This window comes from Zophobas morio, unplaced genomic scaffold (genome assembly GCF_036711695.1).
Source record: "Zophobas morio isolate AGI-343-1 ecotype UQ-CSIRO unplaced genomic scaffold, CSIRO_AGI_Zmor_V1 ptg000213l, whole genome shotgun sequence".
Lineage (NCBI taxonomy): Eukaryota > Metazoa > Arthropoda > Insecta > Coleoptera > Tenebrionidae > Zophobas > Zophobas morio.
Window position 1 is genome coordinate 515,478 of NW_026972317.1, and position 17,141 is coordinate 532,618.

At 34.9% G+C, this 17,141-nt stretch overlaps 2 protein-coding genes across 8 annotated transcripts; both read left to right on the forward strand.

The window, feature by feature from the left end:
- Positions 1–9,491: 9,491 nt before the first annotated feature.
- Positions 9,492–11,210, forward strand: LOC135146112 (uncharacterized). The gene is made up of 2 exons (XM_064078254.1): positions 9,492–9,667; positions 10,038–11,210. The coding sequence occupies exons 1-2, from the start codon at positions 9,512–9,514 to the stop codon at positions 11,208–11,210; spliced, it is 1,329 nt and encodes a 442-aa protein (XP_063934324.1). The 5' UTR covers positions 9,492–9,511.
- A 1,543-nt stretch (positions 11,211–12,753) lies between these two features.
- On the forward strand, positions 12,754–16,202 carry LOC135146156 (E3 SUMO-protein ligase PIAS4-like). 7 transcript variants are annotated; one of them, XR_010283716.1, is made up of 19 exons: positions 12,754–12,832; positions 12,889–12,997; positions 13,065–13,134; positions 13,196–13,313; positions 13,451–13,593; positions 13,644–13,699; positions 13,756–13,855; positions 13,927–14,009; positions 14,060–14,146; positions 14,204–14,309; positions 14,379–14,452; positions 14,512–14,617; positions 14,674–14,728; positions 14,781–14,845; positions 14,903–14,953; positions 15,005–15,280; positions 15,346–15,400; positions 15,456–15,777; positions 15,846–16,202. XR_010283716.1 is itself a non-coding variant. In XM_064078313.1 (18 exons), the coding sequence occupies exons 2-17, from the start codon at positions 12,974–12,976 to the stop codon at positions 15,369–15,371; spliced, it is 1,440 nt and encodes a 479-aa protein (XP_063934383.1). In that variant the 5' UTR covers positions 12,754–12,832; positions 12,889–12,973; the 3' UTR covers positions 15,372–15,400; positions 15,456–16,202. The 7 variants fall into 7 exon arrangements, 3 of the variants coding, with proteins under 3 accessions (XP_063934383.1, XP_063934386.1, XP_063934385.1); XR_010283717.1 differs by having other exon boundaries at positions 15,926–16,202; XR_010283718.1 differs by having other exon boundaries at positions 15,930–16,202.
- Positions 16,203–17,141: the final 939 nt, after the last annotated feature.

The following is a 17,141-nucleotide window of genomic DNA, read 5'->3' on the forward strand; positions in this document are numbered from 1 at the left end:
AGGAGTAAAGCAATCCATTATCTACCCGTTCAGTCAGCTCTAGAGCGATTACTTTCGCTTTGTTGAGATTCCTTTTTTTCGCTTGACGTGCCGTTAACCTTTCCAGCCATAAAATGAGTTTCAAAGTTGTAGTGCAATAGCATTCATATTAACTTTCTAAGTAAGCAACGCCTGTTCTTGTGTTGTCAGTTATATTTTTTAGAATCCAAAAAAGTTTGAATTTTAAATTCTTTGCTCCATTTAGTGTTTGCAAATTACTCTGGTAAGTCTTGTATTTTAATCGTAGAGCGTACCTCTGGTATATGTTTATATTAGTTCGACGTTTTTTCTTTTGGTCTATTGATAATTGGAGTATTGTTTCATAAAATCTTCTTACGTCAGCTAAAAAAAGTAGTTTAACGATGCAGTGCCTGAAAAAAATGAACTGAATCTTCGAGCCCTTACAATCCCATGTTCAGTTGCTAAACCATTTTTTGTATCCTCTTGATAAAGCTAGTTAAGTGAATTTTGTGGTTTGTAGACAAGATAGTCGTATGTTAACGATATATCGGGTTGGAGAGCTTTGTGTGGAAATAGCAGTGTAAGCGTTGTAGCTTTGGGTAACAGAGGAATACGCTTCTTGTGAGCTTGTGCCTCAGGTTAGCGGTTCAACCTTGCGCTGTGAGCACTGTTTAAAAGGTGTCCGAGATGTGAAAACTTTCTAATATAGAAATGTCTTAAAGTTTTAGTAGTGACTCAGTTTATTACAGTAAAATGGAGTCATTCGTCTCTGGCAGCGCTAAGGTATCCTTTTTGGTCTTTTGAACGCTTTTTGCTTTAGTTTTCTTTTTCTATTTGTTTCTAGCTATGATTTTACGCTAAAATGTTTTCTAGTGCTCCCCCCCTTAAATAATATCATTATCGGTTTTAAAATGCTTCTCGCTTAACTGACTTTTTACAGAGGGCAAGCCCTCACTACAGAAATTCGAGTTCCAAATCAAAATATTTTATTAACTTTTATCTGCCTTTATTTAATAGTTGTTAAACAATTTTTTAATTTTAAATAAAAAGTAATTGAATCATATAAAATGTGGCCAATGACTTTGCCGTGCAAAGATCTATTACTGACGATCGTATTTTTAACTATATTTGATTCCTAAAAAGTTCAACTTTCAACTAATAAATAAAAGGAGTTTGCAACATATAAGTTTTTTATGGCTCGAAGTAGGCTTTTCCCCCGTGGTTATTATTTTTGTTTTGTATGGTTCCTTTTAGTTGAAGGGTTGGGTGTGTGCTATAATTTTTTAGTTTGCCTTGTATCTCTATACCAGTACTTTTTAAAAACTCGTTCCAGTTTTCTTTTTTAATTACAATTTTATTAAATGTTTGTCCTCCTGTGTTTGTTTACATATCCTTACTATAGTTGCACTGCGATGTTTTTGTTGATTAATTTTGTGGTATTGTCCTGGTACTCAAGTATGTCTAAGCCTTGTTAATACCTTTTTGTTTTTTAAGTTCTTCAGTTTGGTAGGAAGTAGATTAGTTGTACTCTTTTAGTACAGTTACCAATCCTCGTCTCAACTAAATCATCTGTAGATGGGTAATATATAAATAACTTTTTTACTCTGTCAAACACACGAAAAAGTTAGATGATGTAATTTAAAGTCTTGATTTACGAATTTCACTTTCTCACCCACAATATAAACTTTGGCACTTACAAGACAATATAGTTTGTTGGAAATAAACAATTCCTTCAACAAACTTGTGCCGTTCTACTTAGAATCCACTAAAGCACATACCTTCACCACATAGATCTACTTCGACTTTCTTTCAACACCTTAAATATATAATAGTAAGTTAAAAAAATGAGTCATATAGATTTCAAAACAGTTTATAGAGAAGTTTTACATTTCTCTATCATCATTTTATATATACCTATTTTTTGTGCAGGTTAACGGAAGATTTCCAAACGATCGGGATGTTTTGAAACCTGTACTCCCTTTGAATATAAACATAACTTTTTTTTAAAACGTTATGAACCGTCCTCCTGTAAAGAAAAGTTCTTGAGCATTTCGGTTGCAAAAGAAGCGAATATGCAAGTGCAAGTGGGGTAACTCTTAAGAAGCGCTGCGCAACCTCTGCCTATAACAGCAATAGATAACGGGAGAAATACTTAAAGATAAAGAGAAACTAGATTAAATGCTTTAAGGCGAAATAAATGTCAAGCTGAAACTCTGAATTATATTTAACCGGATTGCTAATAGATGGTTAACTGATTATTAATGCCCAGCAAGCTTGTGGAAAAGCACTACACACTACACACTACACACCAAAACGTAGTAAAACTAGACAGGAAGCAAGACTAGAGCCGTATAGTAGATGACCACCAGTGTAGGGCGAGCGCGTGTGGAAAACTCTTCCAGTTGCTAAACATATAAAGGAGCCATTATGCTAAATTTTGTAAGAAGGCATGGAGAAAAAAAAAAGTTTGATGAGTGTCGTTTATTATTTAATTTTGCTTATAAATTTAATGAAATGCTGAGCTGCTGAGCGTCTGTTACATTATTTCCTTGGGAGTCCAACTGCGGGAAGATTAATGAGAACTACTTAGTGGTAAGTATCCGCGAGCAACTCTTGAGGGCGCCTGAGCTTGGGTGGGTTTAGTGCGTGTACTTTTTTACAAATGCAATTTCTAATTTTACTCGTCAGTCTTCGCTACTTTTTATTGGCGCTCAGGTTATACGCTCGCGAGCTGTGTAAGACGCTTTAATTATAGGAAAATAAGCGATTAAAGTAAAACTATAGATGTTAACTTTTCTTTTAAGTGAGTCAGAAAACTAATTTGAAACGTATGATTAAAAATAATTTTATTAGTCCCTACACAAATCTTACCCATGCATTTAGGCAGTATCAACATAAATTTAGTTAAAGGAAACAGTAACTTTTATCTATCTAAGCCATAATATTTTAGAAAAGAGAAGCAACTATACTTGTCGCTTACAATTAATTTAAAAAGTTAGTACTTAATAAATTAGCACTTGTCCTACCGGTTTTCAAACCTGCTATTTATTCTAATGAAACGTCTATTGGTTTTTTCAGTAGGAAGGCATTACCACAAACCATGTTAATTTCAATCGGAAAATGAGACTTATTTCTGTAATTTTTATTACGCCAAGCTCAGGATACGTAATAAGAAGTTTAATTTTTTAGTAAACTATCATAAAAGTTATAGTGTTAAAAATGTCTTTTGGCCTAAATGGTCTGGAAAAAACTCCTTAAAACTTATTTTACTTTAACAAAACCATTATTTTTTTAACCTAAAACAGATTAAAAAATACTGAAGCAGTCCTTCATCACCCACTAAAAGTGACCCCTATAATTAGGTTTTTTGGTAGCTTAAAACTATTACTTAATATTTTTAAAATTCCTAGAAAAAATTTTATATTGAGAAAGTATACTAGACATATATAATAGTAAAAGAAAATTGCTTATAAATTATTCAAGTTTAGGCTATTTTTACCATCCTCTCCGTTAATTTAAAACCTACACAATAAAGTTAAAGGTATTTTAAACTGGCGTAAAACGAAATTTTATTAGCCCTTCTAGACACTGAAATTTTTATGATCGATTTAACCTATTTTTGAGGTTTCTATAGTAAATATATAAATAGAATAAAAGACAACTTATTATGAAAGAAAGCATGTAATACATCGTTATATAGTAATAATCTTTAAAATTAACCATGACCAAAGTTTATAATCTATTGAGATTTACCGGGCTTGTCGACATTTTTAACATCTATTTTCCAGTAAAATAGTAATGAGATTAGTTAAAGAATGCTTGGCGTAACTGCAGTTAATAAATTTTGAAAACAGTTTTCTTTGGTTTTTAATAATATTCTTATCTTCAAAAAAGACACTTAAATTAGAAAAAAAAATTCTAAAAAAAATAACAGAGCTTTTTACGCACGTAAATCCCCTTAAAAAAAACATGTTATACAAGCTTGCTAAGATTGTCCTTACGCGTTTGTTGATATTGTATACCTTAACAATTTTTTCTATAATATACCCTCTTATCTAAAATCATCAGTTATCTAATACATGAAGCCTTAACATTTGCTCTTTCCGCTACTCTACTTAACAGAATGTCCCTCAAGTTTAAGCAGCTAGGAGAAAATTTAACTCTACAAAATTTTAGGGTTCAATAATAGCAGTAACAAAACATAGTTTTTTGAACCTATAACCTATTAAGATCGACCTTTTAAATATCGCGTTGGTGCTTTCTAACTTTTACGTTTTCGAGGAAAATTTGATTTGAGACCGCTTTTGCGACTTTAACTGTTATAATTTAACTTATACAAAGCATTATAAGTGTTGAGTTGCGAGTTTAGTTGGACTGGTCTTGTTTCTTACCTTCGTTAACGAGGATATATTTATTACGTGATATATACGTCGATAACCCCTACTTTACCTCATTTTTATTTCATCACAGCTGGATGTAAGATTCCAAAGTTCTATTGTTTCTCAGGTGGGCAAAGGTTAATAAGTTATAACCGTAGAATGAAAAGGGGCTTCTACTTAAATATATTCAACTTTAAAACTTTTTAAAAGTATATTCGTAGATCCACAACAGGCTAATTAAAAGCCTAGACGCTTGCTTCAATCCAGTTGTGGACCTGTTGTTAGTCTTATATTCGTTCAGTTATACTTTATTAGTAGCCCATAGTCGTGCGCTTTTTTGAGGTTAAAGACCTTTTGTTCTTATTCCTTATTAAGTTGTTATTCATACTGTGCTAACTAACGTTCGATAGTTTTAGTAATTACTCGACCATTTTACTATAAATTTTTGTGCTTTGCTCTGAACACTCTTACTCCATGTTCAGATTTCTAAACGTTATTATTTCCGGAGTAGAATTAGACCTGAGGAGTTGGTAGAACTATCATATTTAATTATGTTTTTTTTAAGTTCAAATATTGTGACCAAGACTCAAATTGGTCAAGAGACTACACAAAGTGAAAGTTCTAAAAGGTTAGCTTTTAGAAAATATTAATATTAATTTTTTTTATATTTCTTACCCGCTACCCACATGTGCACTAGTATTATTATACGGGAATTTCCTTAATAATTTTACTTTTATTACCTTTAAGTTTTAAACACTAAGTGTGTCTAAATTATATGTAATTGTGTTACAAAAAAATTAAACTCAATTTGAACTTTGACAGGTTTTTTTTTTAATATTTTTGAAGTGGTGTCTTTTATTTCTGCTATTAAAGAAAAGGTGATGCCACTTCAGAAGAAAAAAGCGATTACGAGTGGCTTTTTTCCCACGTCCTCTGACGATAGCGGAACGCAGTAGGAAGCAGCCATATCTAACTTAACGTTATATTCTGCTTAAAGTCAGTTGCTTATTGGTTATACACAGTTTTTTGAGGGCTTTCAATGCGAGCATTTAAAAATCGGAATTACTCTTCTGCGTCCCGGAAGTTTTTTAAACGATAGCATCATAGTGTTCTGCATGAGGTACATTATATGCTCTCCATTATAATAAAACTGTTAATTACTCCGCCCATACTTACGGATATCTCCTGGAAAAGTATAAAGAGGGGGCTAAAAAAAAAGAATTTAGTATATTAACTCTTTCTTCTACAATATGTATAGAGTTAGCAAAAGTCATAAACATGTGAAGGATGGACGAAAGGCGTTGATGTTTTTGAACAAGACGCAGTTTTATTTGTTCTATATAATGGCATGTCTTTTTTTTACAATTGTGTAGTATTAATTGCCGCCTATACAGCTCTCATTGGTTCTTAACTGTGAATTTTTACCCTAATAACATCGCTGTTAAGCAAAATTCATTGACAGGAGAGGTGCCAAGGAGTTTAGTTAATAGAACTAGGGGGAAAAAGGGAATTTGCAACCACAATTTTTTTAGATCTGCCTTGCTTAATTGTGCTGGACTCCCTGCGCGGCAGTGAGAACAGTTACTCGGGGCATTTAAATAGTATCATGAAGTTTTCTTTAAGCTGGCGATTCACAAGCTTATGTTAGAGGTTTGCTTGCCCCTCTACAGTTATCTGCCTCAGGAGTGGACCGAGAAGAAGGGTGGCAGGGTCACCTCCACTTCTGAAGCGTTGCCTGCATTCTTTCCCCCAGTAAATTTGATATGTATTTAATCTCATATAATGTGGAATTAATTATAAACTTACGGGGTTGAGCAGCAAAAAAACTACTCGGACTGCGTGTTATATCTCCTTAGATACGCAGAAACCTTATTAATGAATTTCTCTCAAATTACAGTATGTAATTTAAATTGTGTACCCCACACTATAGTTACTTGACTTTTTAAACTGTGCTAGAAGCCGCGTGAAAACTGGTTTCCTCCACCTTTCGATTTAAAAAGAGAGTCCTTACTGAACTTGTTACATTCGATGGGAAATAAAGAACTTAAGAATACTAGTGATGAATGGATCTTATGTTATAAAAACATGTGCACTCCAATTTTTCCGTGTTTATACTTGCTAGTAGCAAAACCACCAACATGCCGCCATTTACTAAGTTAGTTAAGCGCGCTTTACTGCATCCTTCTTCGTAGAATAGTTCCTTGATGACGTGAACGCAAGCACACGCCAAGTTTGAGTAGGAGTTGATAGAGAAAAGAAGTGAAAAAATGTATCGGGCGTGTATAGGTTCTCGTTTTTAAGCTATTTTCATCATATATTTAAGGTCTAATGATTGACTACTGCGTCCACCCGCTGGAACATGAAGAAGTTTATTGTTGCAAGCTAAGTCTAGTTGCCACAACTAAATAGGGGGAAGAGGGGAAGGGTAACCTTAACTCTCTTATACCTTTTAGAACAAATTCCTGCATTTATTGCATATCTGTAAGAATGTAATGCTATTTCTTCAGTATTGCGTCGTACTGTATTACTAAAAAATAAATTCAGAGGTAAAGAGATAGTTAGATCTATAGACACCAAAAATTTATTCCTGTAGGGGCCCTTACGTTAAAAATTATATAATTGGAAAGAGGACAGTGAGCTGTTTCTCTTTATGACTTTTATTAACAGGTAACTTTCAGGAAAAAAAAGATGGTTTTAATATTAAAAAAAGTGATAGTTTTTTCTCACCACCACTGCTAGTCAGTTGAAAGTTAAGAAAATACCTAAGTATGTAAAACTGCGTATATAAAACTGCAATATTTATTGTCTTCCATTTGAAAAGTTACTCGTTTATTTCGACTGGCATACATATTAAAGAACGCAAAAATTCTTTTTAAACAAAGATGACTTTATACAGATGTTTAAAAAGGATGCCGGCGTCATTAAGTGGGTTGTATAGCTAGCGCGTAAATCTTTTAACCTTTAGTTTAATTAAATAATCGTTAAAAGACTTTTTTGATATAAAAAATTCAAAACACTTACCACTAACACTTGTTAGCCTTTCTACATATAAACTACAAACTTTTATTTGCTTGACGCAATGCTATTTTGCAGGCGACAACAGTAATGGGCTTCGCTGATGAAGCTTATGATAGCTTTGCTTAAAACTTTAAGAGTTTTAAGTGGCTTTGTTAGTTAACGCCATAGGACTCTTTAGAGCATTGGAACGGTGACTCTGTGCTATAAGCCGTTTCTTTACAACGTTTTGTGCAAACCGATTCGAGACTGTTTTAAGCTTAAAAAATAAAAAAAGTTTTATTCTGCAAGCGAAAAAAGAAAAGGAAAAGTTCCTTTTTAGATAATCCCAACAGGAACCCGTTAAGTTGCTTGTACGTCGGTTCGCTAGTGTGCTGCTTAGTAAGTCATCGCCTGAAAGGGGACACTATTTGCGGTCTTAGCGGGGACATTTTTTAAAGTTGAAAAGTCTAAATAAAAAGTCAATATCTAGTTTAAAAAAAAGTAAAGAAGTAACGCATTTCTTAATTACTTGAGTGTGTTGCACTTTTTAATAGTATTGTTCTTAATTATTTATAATAGTTGTTTTTTTATAATATAAACCGGCCCTAACATTGTACATATTTTTTTTTTACAAGCCAAAATTACTTTCAAATGTTAGGTGTTAGAATTCGAAGTTAATTTAAAAAGATTTATAAACAGTAACATAAACATCTTTTTAGTGGATAAACGCAGTGTTTCTCAAGGCGACAATAGGAGTTAACCTTTAGAACATCGATATATAACCTTTAAAAACCATCTTTGAGTAATATTAAAAGATAAACAGTTTTATATAAGGCAGTTGTAACTAAAAATTTTTCTTAAGCCGAGTTATTTATATAAAGTAAACTATGAATAGTTTATTTTAAAAGGGTAGAAGCTAATAACTTATTACCGATAAGTGGAAAGCATTGTCCTTATTTTTCACCCCTTAGCGAAAAAGAAAGTAATAATTTTAAAATTTATAAAATTCTTCGAGTAAATTTAGAGTGGACTGGATAGACAGAATTAATTGAAAAAGGTGGATTAATAAAAAAGACAATTATACGCGTACTAATAACAAACAAAAAGATTATATCGTACACCTTAATAGGATGTTGTTATAACAAGAAGTTAAATGCGAGCCAAAGAAAGCTTATATTTCTAATAAAAATAATTTTATACGTAAAAATAACCGCGGAAGACGTTTTTATATCGAATCTTTTTTTTTATTAGTCAAAAAACTTTGAGCTGGACCCTTCGTGCCAAGATAATTAATTTGCTGAGCCGATTTTTTTAAACACGATAATAGTTTAAATTTTTAAAGAAACTGCAGTATCTTATAAAAACCACAGAAAATATTTTTTAAGTTACCTAGTTCTTATTAAAACGCTTAAACTTTATTTAAGACCATAAATTATGAGCAATCTTTAGCCGTTCTCCACAAGTTTAGATAATTTATATAAAGTTCCATAATTTAAAACAATTTTTATAGCCACCAAGTTTTACCTGACACAAAGCCAATGGTTAAGAATATAAAATCGGATTTAACTAAAAAAGTAATTAAATTTATGCTAATTTCAGCCAAATTTCAATTGTAATTAAAAAGGAGCGTTAATTTACTTTACTCCTTTTACATTAGACATTACATGTTGATATTAAGACCTTGGTTGTGTACGGTTATAAAAAGTTAGCAGTTATTTGGTTACGATATTTGTTAAAGTTAATCTCAAGTTTTTTTTTTCAAAAAATAATTTAATGCTAGTGCTAATTAGTTGTTCCTTATGGTGGGTTAGAGTATTAACCTTTAAACCATATAGATGTGATATTTCTTATGTTATCGCTTATGGCACTATTGCTTCCTTAAAGCTTTTAAGCTTTTAGAATAAAACATATTTGTGGTATAGTTATATTGTAGGTGTACATGGCGCCTAAGCGTTTTTTTGTCATTCGTTCCACCTATTATAGACTTAGTTTTGACAAAATTTTAAATGTGAAATCTTCTCCGACTTAATTTGGTTAACGAAGCCAAGTAACTATTATTGAAAAAGATAGAATAATGCAGTTGCTTCTAACTACAGGGTGCTGTTTTCTTAACCGCTGTAGTTAGATTTTTAGTAATGCAGAGTTGGCTTGCTCTTTTATGTGCGTCTGAGTTTATGCGAGATTCTTTAATACAACAGCATGGAGACCCTCTCTTTAAACCAACTTTCTCTAATTTCTTAAAGTACTGCGAAGCTCTGGATCAAAAGAAATCCGAGGTTGATGCTTCCAAAGTAATTATTTAGCTTTTTAAAAATTGATTTTCAGCGGTACTTGTCATTTTTACCCTACACTCTCAGGACTCTTTCATTCATTTAATGTCTTTTTTGTAAAATTTAAAATTTTTTATTTCTGCTTAAAAATGTACGAACAGTCCACTCAGCTCTACCTTTTTTAAGACTAGCAAAGGAGCATAGCTGATATGCAAACTGTGGTCATGAAATATTAAATTTGGTAATTTAGTAGTTTCTGTGTACTTGAGAAATTTGGTTTGTGTTCTGTTTTACTAATTTTTGCGTGACTGTACACCATAAGCATTTTTTCAATGGCTATTTGTAATGTTCTGTAGAAAACTGCTTTTTAATCCACATAATTTTATAACAGGATAAAAAACACCCAGATAACGCATTTAATAATGATCTTAAGTATTCTGGTAAACGTAATCAAAAGAAAGAAACATTTCAGTCTCCAGATAAACGTAGCACTACCTCGACTGCTAGCAGGACTTTCCATCAAAGACCCTTGGCAAAGCGAGAACCTAAGCAAAAGCGCTCTAAAGAAAACCAGGGTAGCCCTAACGAGATGCCCTTTCATTTTTATAAAGGCGTCAAAAAGAGCAATCCTCCGAATACAGTGAAACGTGGAAAACCAAAATCGGATGCTCATCACTCTGCCAATATTACTCCCTCAGATACACTAATGCAGAAAAGTAGTGCATATCAGATTCCTAAAGTAATTTTACGAGAAAAGGAGGTAGGGCATAGTTATTATTTGCAAAAAAATAGTGCATATCAGACGTCAAATGTAAGTTTACGAGAAAATGGGGTTGGGCAAATTCAAAATCTTAGTGCACTTCAAAAAATTCACTATATGCAGAAAAACAACACATTTCAGATTCCGAATGCAAATTTACGAGAAAATGAGACAGGGCAAAGCCAAAGCCAAAAAACTCTTCCAAAAAGTTATCAAATACAAAAAAGTAGTGTATATCAGACTCCAAATATTAATCTAGAAAAAAACGAGGTAAGGCAAACTCCAAATCCTAATGCACTCGTACAAGGTCATTATATGCAGAGAAATAGTGCATTTAACACTTCAAATATGAATATACAGGATAATGAGGTTGGACAAACTTATAATTTTAGTGCACTTCCGCAAAGATATTATATTCAAAATAACAAGGAAGTAGTTTTTAAAAATACAGAATTATGTCGAGAACTGGTATATAATAATCAAAATGCTACGCTATCAGATAATTTAGTAGAGAGATGTTCTTACTGTCATTCTGCCTTGACATATTTCTGGACGAGAACTGCTACTGGTGATCTAATGTGTAATGCTTGTGACACTTCTTGGAAACTTTTTAATCGGCCTCGTTTAATGACCTTTGTCAACGATATTTTTCGAATAAACGAAAACCCGCCCAGAGCTTATAATCTGCCAGCTCCCCTGCGTTATGCGCCTAGCATGGAAGTTCCATTACCTCCCGGTACTTCTGAGAGCTCTGCGCTTAATTATTATATCAATAGAGGATTTACAAGCCCATCAACTAAGTAATTTTATAGGAAGGTAAGTCAGCCAAAAAAAACTTTAATAAAGTAACTCGTATAAAAAAGTACTTTTGCTGTAAATAAAGTTATTGAAAATTAAAGATTTTACTCGACTCATTTTAATAATATATTAGATCCACTATTTTACTTAAAGCATTTATTAATACAACAGTATTTCTAAAAACTCAAAAAAACATTGGTGGGACATGCCTTGTATGCAGAGAAGGAAAACTTGTGTGGTGAGTCGAGCCAGAGATATTTTGTTTACAAAAGCAGGGATGTTTCATGTACTATACCCCACCCCACCCCTTAAAAAAAAATATAGAAATATAATAAGTTCTCTTCATGTGTAAAATTTCAAAAAAGTTATGGTGAAAAGTAGGAACACTCCAAAAATGCTTATAATCTACGTAAACAAACATGTTTTCAGGGTCCTTCGGGTTGCCCCGACCTGTTCATTAACAGTTCATGTTAATCAGGTCGGGTAAAGTATCGCAGAATCTCTAATATATATTATGTGGAAATACTGCGGGTGGCGTAATGTAATGTTTATCTTTGGAAGTATACAGAGCATTTGGCTCTTATCTATAAGGGTTCTGACTGGTGAGTAGAAGTTGAGGGTTAATTATAGTAACGACTTCAAGCTAGTACTGCATACAAGCCAGGTTTTTAAGTCATTATCATTCTTTTAACTATACTTACTAAAGAATCTACAACCCCGGGCTTAACCCCTTCCAAGGTACCACATTTATTAAAACATTTATAATGCATCTACATGAGATAACTTTGCGTTACCAGGCGGGCTAATAGCGGTATCACTACGAACACCGAGGCCGTTTTGTTCTGATAATGCCAAATCGTTGTAGGGTCAACTTAGCAGTGGTAATAAAGCATCTTGCGGTATCTCGAATTAGTTAATTACTTAAAAGAAATTTATTTTAATTTTTGTTTTCTTAAATGGTAACGAAGCTCACTAAAAAGAAAACATTATTATGTTAGTTTTGAAAGTTCCAACTGCTTGCGTAAACACTAGTCAAATTAAATTTAAAGTTGCGGTAAACGTTAGAAACTGTAAAAGTAGCTTTTAACATGTACAGACCAACAAATAATAAAATCAGAGTAATGCTCCTATTTCATAATTAATTATTTTATATATGACCTTTTTGTTATCAAAAATTATATTTTAAAAGTTTTTAGAAAAAAAGATCTGCTGGAAGACCTATTACTAAGCTTGACAAAGCAAAGATCTAAAGTAGTAAAAGTTAAACTAGTCACTTCACTTGTTTAAGTCCAACGTAAGTAGTAATAACCCCTAAACCAGATAAATTTCAAAAATATTTACATTGAATCATAAAGAGCTGGTTCTATTTTTTAGGCTCATATTATTATCACATAATTATAATTAAGTATATAAGCGTTGTTTATTAAGCGCCTTGGATAGCTGCCCAATTTTCTCCGTGGCAAACAAATTGTTTAACCTTGTTAAAACCCTTTTTGGTTTGTGGATACTTAAGCTAACCTTAAACCGACATTTATTGGTGCATTGCATTCGCCTACATGGCCCCAGTAAAGCTCTTTACTAGCCCACCCGGATACACATTTTTTTAAAAACTCTCTCTTTAGTTTCGTGTGAGTGCTTTTCTTCTTGCCCATTTTAACGTATGGTGTTAAAAAATATATATAAGCGTCAAGGTGGTGAGGCTTTACAAATGTTTAGTCTAAGTCCTTTTTTTTCCTGTCTTTTCGCTTGTAAATTTAAAGAGATTTAAAATGATTTTTTCATCAAGGCTAAAGGTTCTAGTACTATATTAATTGCTTGTTTTAGGTTAATAATATCTCTTTTACATATTTGCTTATTTAGGAGATGCTTGAGACTTTTAGGGTTTGTGATTTAAAGAGTTTGCTAGACAAGTATAACTTGTCCCACTCAGGTTTATGAAGTAAATTAAGCATATAAATGTTTCTTACCTTTATTGTCTTTCCATGCTTTAGGAACGAAGGCTGCTTTATTCAATCGGTTAATTAGCTTCCTTTGTAAGTTGCGCACAGTGGAAGAACAGACTGAGTTTATTCAACGGGTGGATGATCTTTACTTTACCAGGGAGAGGAGGTTCACTGCGACAATATAAACGGCTTTTACTATAATATTTTTAAATTATATATTTTTTGCTTTTATTCAACTTCTCTCATATATAAACTATGGGTAATTTTGATTGCTGTGTAGTTGAAGCCTATCAATTGTAATAGTTTAAAAACGCGCGGGCGCGCGCGCGCAGTTGCCAGACCGAAAAGTTATCTGGAACTTTTTTATCCACATGAGAATTATGAGGTTTCTTTTAGTCTCTCTCCCTTCCATCGCTTTATCCGCTCCATTCACCAATTCGCCTCCGGTATATATGTACTTTACCTTTTGCCCTTTAGCTAAAAGTTGATTTTAAAGATGACCACTCTACGCTCCATATAGTTAAAGAGTTCTCGTTTTCGCAACTTGATCGCGTACGTCAAATGCTAGCGCCGGCTGCGTTAGGTCTAAAGGATGTTAATATTTTTAGCTTTTACTTTATGCGCAAGCGCGTACCGCCCGGGCTGACTCTAGACATCTTCCTTTCTTGAAGGTCTTGTTATTAACTGCTCCTGTCCACAGGGATAATAGTAATTTTATTAATGCATGAAGTCCCCCATTTACTGTACTTTTTTCTTACGTATTTTCTTCTATAATGGAGCCTGTCCTCTGCGGATTCAGTACCCGAACTGCTTCATCATAGAAGTGAACGAACACGTAATTCAGAGGACTTGCAAGAAAAAAGTTTTATTTACGATCCTACATATGTATATTATTTATAATGTATTCTTTAGGGTGCCATGGATGTCCCTTTGGACATCTCAGGCTATGTCCGCCTTGATCACGTGAATCTTTTGCGAATCCATTTGCTTACACGAGAAGTCGCACATACACGTGTTTTTACCCAACGTTCCTGTCACCCGTGTTTTCCCCACTAGCGCCTTCACGTGCAAATTTGCCTCGCTGAGTACAGCTCCCCTTCAAAGTTGCTGCATAAACTTTACTCCGAGAAGTTTATCCCGGCGAACGTCCTCTTCAGCGAATGTTAATGCCCCGCTTCGCTATATCATTTCCTCGAGTTCTGCGAGGTCTGTAACCCTCACGACCTTGCAGGGTCTGCTCACTTAAGCCGGGCAAACGACGAGGAATTGCAGGTGGAGTCGAGTGGCCTTTCTCTCTTATCTCCGGTGAGTGTTGTCTTGTTTTTGGACTCTCGGCTCCCACTCGACCGGCCCTGTTTGTACAGTTAACGCTGTCACGCATCACGACTCCGTGTCGCTCTTTGGGCTGTCGGCATCTACAGTGCTTCGATGCACTCGACTATCTAAGTCTTAACGAGAAGTGCCCTTCGTGTACGGCATTCTTTAGTTCATATCCATTACTGTTCTCACGCCTTCTCCTACGACAGGGATCTGCCCTTTGTGCAACCAGCCGGCAGATTTCGACTCTCTTGTGGTGGACGGGTACTTTGCCTGCGCCAGCCGCGTAGACTTTGGTATTCACACGACATTTAAGATACTTCCTTTCTCTCCTTGTCGGAGCTCCTCCAGACGTTAAGGAGATGGTTATTACTTACACGGGTCCATGCTTTTTTCTTTTATATATTGCGCTAAGCGTAACTTATCTTATGCACATAGACGGATTGAATTGGGAGATTGCGTACAAAGACAATCGAAAAAGACCTAGAGGTATTGCAAAACTTGGAGTGATGGACTAGAAGTGCTTCTTTTTTCTAGTAGACCATATCGGGAAGGACCACCAGCAGTACGAAGAGGGCGACTATTGCTTGGTTGAGGATGACAACACGACGTGTAAAGGACTAAGAAGAAAAAATACTCGCAGAAACGATCCGAAAAGAAGCGGCTTCAGTGTTCATCATCTTTTGAGCGTTGGAAGCAGCGATTCGGAAGAAGAATTTTCTAACTCAGAGCCACATATATTTCAGAACGGCAGTAACAAAAATATTTCGCGAGCTCCTAGCACTGGGCTTGGAGTAGCCTTGTTCAATGCTGCAGGCAAAGAAACTGATAAATTATCTCTATGATTCTTTGACTTGCTATTTGTACCTACAACTCTATAGTTGTTAAAGTTTTGGGCCGTCTATGACCAAATCAAAATATCTGCGGGGACTGGTCGTAAGTAGATTTCGATGCTGCATAAGGAGTGAATTACCTACAAAATACGCTTTAGTTGTGGAAGGGAATGATGTATCACTGTAATGAAAAAGAATATACAAGAGCAGGTGATGGTTCCCTGCCCTGTAAGAGGGCCTCCAGTTATCGCAATAGTTAACTTCTAAGAAACTGCAAGAGTTCCGTAAGCTTCGAGGCGGTTTAACAGCAGACCAATTGTTGTTATTGGTTTTGCTTTTGAGTAGATTTCAGAGTGCTTGTTTATCCCGTTTACAAATATCTACTGCTATGGCAAGCCAATGTAATATTGAAGCTTCTGGTAGCCCTTGTGCGTGGGACGTTGGACCAACTTTAGAAACTACTTTATACTAGTTTTATAGGTATAACTTGTTTCCATAATACAGTTGATTTTGCGTTTATTAGTGGTAATTTGGGATTATCAATGCAGCTACCAACTAGCTAGTAATTTGGCGTCAAGCTGGGCAAAGTTTGCGTGGTGGTGATTAAAAGGTTTTGTTTATTATCAAGATAGAGTTGACGAACAAGTCAAACTCGTTATGGATGAATTCTACCAGAAGATGAATTCAATACTCGAATATAGAAAGAGATAAAGCACCCCTACTTCAAGAGAGTAGGGATGAATTTATTTTGCGTCTCGAAAAGGGGAATATAAGTACACGATAGACCTTGCAGAAGAGTATCCTTCGGATTTGAAAGCGGGTTAGGGTTAGTGTTAGAAGATGCTCGGTAAAATTGAGCGCAAACTGCTTAGTTTTGCTAATAAACTTGCTTATTTTGCGTCGTTCGTATACAGTTTTCCGCAATACTTCTCATCACAGTATACATATACATATATGTGCCTAGAGGTTTACAATAAGTGTGCGCTTCAAGCGTATCGCGAATGGTCGAGGGCATGTACCTATTTATGGCAAGTTCTTGTGTCAACTGCTGATTTCATCTCACTACTCCAAGAAGTGGACGCCCACCTTAAGGAGTCAGGTAATATTAAGGTATCGAATCCTTGCACAAAAGAGACAACAAAAGGAACAGTAGTTGCGTTTTTGGGAAAAAAACATTCTGTTCCAGGCCTCGCCGACGTGTGATTGCGCGGCGGTCGATGAGCGTGAGAGCTTGATTTGTTGCGTCCGCACGAGATCAGCCCAAGCAACAGACGCTAGCCATAATACGGCGCACATGAGGCGCAGTTTATTGCGCAGGGACATTTAGCTTACTGCACACATCAGCGGATAGGGACACATGGGTTGCCACTTTGACCTTCACCGCAACGAATTTTACGTGTGGCCCCAGGTTACTCGCTGATCGATGATGACGCTCGAGTATATTGTTAGAATCCCACAACTCCAAAAAAGTGGACGCCCACTTAAAGGCGGCAGGGAATCATTTGTCAAGGTATTGAGTCCTAACATATAAATGCCCTGGGAGCATCGTTGAAACCTCGATACCTCTAAAGGTTAGAGGCAAGGGGTAGTGCGGTATATTTTAATTTGACAATCGCTGCTCTTCTCACCGTTTCTTGTTGCTTCCCACTGCAACGCTAGTGAGTGGTTAGTTTCCAAGTAGCATCAGGGGTGGTGCTGTAGTAATGAGGAGCTCTTTATCCCTACAGTAGTCTTGGTAGGTCTCTCAGATCCCCTTGAGTTTTAAGTTTTTACTTTATAGCAAGTAAAAATACAGTTAATTTTTGAACATTTGTTGTTTACTGAGATATTAGGATAAAGGTCAC